Below are 5,240 nucleotides of genomic sequence, written 5' to 3'. Positions count from 1 at the left end.
TCACACCAATGTTGAATCATCTTATGATGTTAATGATATAAGAATGACAGATCTATTTTGAGGAATATGAGGAACAGGCAGATTTGCATGTTTGAATGCTAATGATGCAGAATGGGCGGATTTAAGTGAGGGAGAGGACCCTGGTTATAACCCTGATGATGAATCTTTAAGTGATAATGAAGATAGTGAGGTAGAGTTAGTGGATGAGGCAGAAATTGAGACTGAGGATCTAGATGAAAATTTTTCATTGAAGAATAATATGAGTCAGATGGGGTGTCAGGGGATGAGGAGACTAAAGAAGCAAGGCGGAAAGTGAGGGAATGGAATGCAAAAGCCCTTGAAACAGCAAAACAACTTCAATTATAAGCCTCTTCAACACAATTGCCTGGTCAGGAAACTGAGGTTGTTGTTGAAGAAGTGAATGGAAATTTGAGTGATTATGACAAGAGTGGGGATGAGATAGATACCCCTTGTGAGAGTGATGAGGACCCTATACCTGGTAAGAGGAGGAGATCTTCAATCCAAGAAGTTAATGAAAAAACAGATTTTGCAAAGTTCAAATGGTCAGTAGGGATTAAATTCCCTACAAGAGAGGTTTTTTGGGATTGTGTGGCAAGGTATGCCATAACACAGGGTAGAAATCTGACATTTGTGGTGAGTGATAAGAATAGAGGTAGAAGACTTGGTGTGAGGTGTAAACAAGGCTGCCCATTCAAGTTATATGGTAGTTGGGACAACAAATTGGCTTGTTTTATGGTGAAGACTGTTAAACCTGCTCATAAATGTTAGAGGACCATGGAGAGCAATACACAGTTGAAGTCAAGCTAGGTTGCCAAGCAATTACTTGAAGTTTTGAAAGCAAAACCTCAATGGCCTGCTGCTGATATAATAGACACAGTTAGGAGGGCATATAAGGTCATCATTAAGAAAGACTTTGCCTACAAGGTTAAGTACACTGCTCATAAGCTTTTACATGGGTCTATGAGAGACCACTATAGCAAAGTTGGAAGTTATTTGAAAGCTCTTGAGCAGGAGTATCCTAGGAGTGTCTTCACTTTGAAAACAAACCCTAATGTCATAAGTTCAGTACCAGTGTTTCATAGACTATTTATTTGTTTTGAGGCACTGAAACGGGGTTGGCTTGAAGGCTGTAGGAAGATTTTGTGTGTAGATTCTTGTTTCTTGAAGACATTTTTTGGGGGTCAATTGATAAGTGCAGTGGACAGGGATGGTAATGATCAGATGTTCCCATTGGAATGGGGGTTGTGGAAGGGGAGAACAATGAGAGTTAGGAGTGGTTCTTCAAAGAGTTGAAGAATGCATTAGGAGAGGAAAATGGTGCTGGTTGGACCATCATTTCTGATGAACATCAGGTATATCTTTGCTAATTCTCTTTATTAACTGTAGAGTATCATCATTGCCCACATAGCCTCTTAATTTTTCTTTATTAAGTATTCTTAAATTCTCTTTATTAACTGTAGAGTATCATAACAATGGTGGCAAAAGAGTTTCCAAAGGCAGAACATAGAAGATGTGTTAGACACATCTTTGCTAATTGGCACAAATCTTACAAGGGAGAGGAGATGAAGATGTTGTTTTAGAACTGTGCCAAAGCCTATAATCAGGCTGATTTTGATGAAGCAATAGCAGCATTGAGAGAAGTAGATCCAAGAGCAGCAGAATCATTCCTAGCATGTAATCCTACCCTTTTTTTGCAAAGCCTTCATCAGTACAAGCACAACAAATGATGTGATTGTGAACAACATGGGTGAGACCTTCAACGCATTTACCATTAATGCAAGATCAAAGCATTTGCTATACATGCTTGAGGATATTAGGACTATGTTGATGCAAAGATGGGTGAAGAAAAGAATGGAGATGGAGGCATCAACAACAATAGTATGCCCTAATATTCAGGCAAGGCTAGAGAAGGAGAAAGAAAAGGCTGCATATTGCACACCTCTGTTGTCAAATGTGAATCAGTATCAAGTAAAAGATGGCCTAGATAAAGTAAAAGTAGACCTAGCAAAGAGAACCTGTACATGCAGGAAATGGGATGCCACTGGAATCCCTTGCTACCATGTTGTGGCTGCCATATTTGATATCCATGCATTGGTAGAGGATTATGTACACCCTATGTACAAGAGGGAAGCTTACCTTAGATCATACAACTACTCCATAGCTCCACGTCCTAGAGAAAGACATTGGCCAAAAGTTGAGCAGCCTATGATCCCTCCACCTATCAAGATTGGACCTGGCAGACCCAGGAGGAAGAGAAGAAGAGATCCACATGAGGATCCAAAAAAGAGTGGAAAATTGACCAAACATGGGCTTGAGGTGACATATTCTATATGTAAATAAAAAACTCACAACAAGAGGAAGTGTCCTCAAAAGGACCAAGTTGTTCCACCACTACCTAAAAGAGGAAGAGGCAGACCTAGGCTTATTAACATGGGAATTAGAGAAGAACAAGCCTCAACCTCCCAGCTTTATCATGATGTAACTGCACAATCCAGCAGGACAGGAAGGGGTGGAAGGGTAATTAGAGGAGGTAGAGGTGCTGCAAGAGGGGATAAAAGAGGAGGTGGAACAGGAGGTAGAAGAGGCAGAGGTGGTTGGAGAGGCAGAGGTGGAAGGGTAGGCTTATTCTGATGTTTTATTGTTTATGCTACTGTTATAGTGTATAGCAATATTGATGCTACTGTTTCAGTTGCAGGCACCTCAAGGCCTTGGTGTCCTTATTGATGATCATGGATATGCTTTCACAAATCTTCTAGGAAGTCAGAGGGGACCAAGAAGCATTTTGTCCCCAGTTGGATCTACTAGTCACCCTTCTACCCAAGTTTCAACAAACCTACAACCAACATAGGAGCCACTCTTGCTCTTGATGTTCTTATTTTAAAGCAGGAGCCATTTTGAAGTGCAATTAGAGTGTTTGAATGATTAATTTGAATGACCGTTGTTGTCATTATGAATTGCAGGCACTACCCTTGATATATTTATTGGACTATTTTGATTAACTTAGCTATGTCTTTCAATATTGTAATGTAATGGCAAATTTGGATAAACAGTGACTGTTTTAAATGGTAATGTCATGACAAATTTGGAACAAATGATTAGTCTATTGCAATTTCTCATATAAATCAAGCACTTTCTACATAGCATTCTCCAATACTTCATTACATTTGTTGGGATTACATATGTTCTATCAACCAACACAAAGCAAATGAAACCCAGGAACATATCAAACACCTCATAGCTAATTTCTCTCCTCTATAATATTTCCTTACTTCATGCCTTAATTCCATCAACTCTCCCTTCAATTTTGTATTCTTCATCTTCATTGTACTGATCTTCTCTTCATACCAAATCTTCTCCATTGAATTCATACGCATATCCATCTCCTCTTCAAATACAAAAAAACCCACAACCTTGCTACAAAGACCGAAACCAGAGAAATAACCATCAAAATATGTGTATAAAACTAATAATCAAATCAGAAAAAAAAAATTAAGGAACTTACAGGCCACAAAGAACCCCACAAAACATTTTTCCAGCATTAACCCCATTATTCACGCTCTTCAAAACAGCGGGTAATTGGTGTTTGCATAACACCTCTTTTCTGACATTTGTGCTCCTTGAGTATGAAGAAGATGAAGAAGACATCAGATTAGATAATGATTTTTGGTTGAAAAAATGAATGAACAAATTTAGGGAGCAATGAAGGAGATAAACAAATTTGGGGAAAGAGTATAAAGAAAGAAGATGAAGATTTTTGTTTTGTTGGAAATTAAAAATGAAGGAAATGAAGAGTATATAAAGAGTAGAAGAGGGAGAAGAAGGTAACCTAGAACTAATGCATAACACCGGTTACAACAGGTAAGTTAATGAGGGAGAGCGATAAAAGTTAAATTAAGGAAATCGTTAGATTAATTTGGGATTATGTTTAACTGGGATTATTTTGACCAGGTCAGAAATAGGTTGAATTATTTTTATCAAAAAAACCCTTTATATATTATGTGACAATAGTCTATTAACTTTGTGTTTTTTGTACCATTTATTTATCTGAAAATGACAATCGTCACTTTTATATAAATAAACTAGATTAATATAACTTCAAAGCTATTTTTGTTTAGACTTGTGGCCATAACCTAGTAAATGGGCTCCCTTTATACTCTCTAAAATTAACCCATATTTAATTGTTATAAACAACAAACTTGTTTGTTTTACGGAATTAAAGGCATCTTGCTCTTAAACCCTATGTTCATCAGTTTCCTGGAATTGTGTGTTACCATCATCCCATAACAATTTTCTTATTTTCACCTAAACCTTTCACAAGATTAAGCCTCTTCTCAATAATCGCGATTCGAGAGCCTTATTTCTATCCAGTTTGTCATCTTATCTTGTAATATTTATTGGTGATTATTATGTTGGAGCGATCTCGTTTGCTATTTTCAGAACAACTTTATAAATAAAGGTAACACGATTCTACCCGCCCTATTACTCTTATTATTGTTCAGGGTTGTATGAAATATGTGCTAACTATTTTTATTAATTGAACTATGTATTGGAATCTGTTTTACTATCTGATAATTATTGCTATTAGGTATAATAATTGCAATAGTAGTAATAATAATATTTTGGCAGTTGTTTGTGAGACGAGTTGGGCAACGAGTGGTGAATGGGTTAGTTGATATGATTAGGTTAATCTGAATTACGACTGTGTGATTACAATAGAACAGTTGTACTATGCTAATTTAGGCTGTTTGCTCTAAAGGAAATACGACGATTAAGGGGCTTGATTATGTGTGTGGGTTTTTCTTGAAGATAATGAGACATTAAACGAGGAAGTAAATGACAGGGGATAGTTACCATGAAAATAAGAAAGCGATTGAATTTAGTGTTGACTTTATGTTATTTAACAGTTGAGCTTGTGTCGTAGTGAAGAGGTGAAGTGGGAATTGGCTATAAGTTTTATCAATGACATTATCTTATCTATTTTGGAATTTGGTTGATATTGTATTTGATTTGTTGTTCTCTTTGACCTTGACTCATGGGTGAGTAGCTTAGAGTTTTATTCTAAGTGTTGAGCACGATTCTTTGAACATTTGACAATATTGATATTGAAATTGAGATGAATATTCGTTACTGGTATTGAGTTTGAGTTATGGGGCCTTTGAGCCAAGTTATATTTTACGGTCCAGTGTGACCATGGTTATTGAGTTATGTTCTATGAGTTG

General features: G+C 36.9%; 1 protein-coding gene across 1 annotated transcript; it reads left to right on the top strand.

Annotated features, from left to right (window-relative positions):
* Positions 1–1,764: 1,764 nt before the first annotated feature.
* Positions 1,765–2,361, top strand: LOC141618962 (uncharacterized). Its single transcript, XM_074436011.1, has one exon. The coding sequence runs from the start codon at positions 1,765–1,767 to the stop codon at positions 2,359–2,361; it is 597 nt and encodes a 198-aa protein (XP_074292112.1).
* The last annotated feature ends 2,879 nt before the right edge of the window (positions 2,362–5,240 follow it).

The sequence above is a fragment of the Silene latifolia genome, chromosome X (genome assembly GCF_048544455.1).
Source record: "Silene latifolia isolate original U9 population chromosome X, ASM4854445v1, whole genome shotgun sequence".
In the NCBI taxonomy this organism is placed as follows: domain Eukaryota; kingdom Viridiplantae; phylum Streptophyta; class Magnoliopsida; order Caryophyllales; family Caryophyllaceae; genus Silene; species Silene latifolia.
The sequence above is the reverse complement of the archived record's forward strand: the minus strand, read 5'-3'. Positions and strand labels throughout refer to the sequence as shown.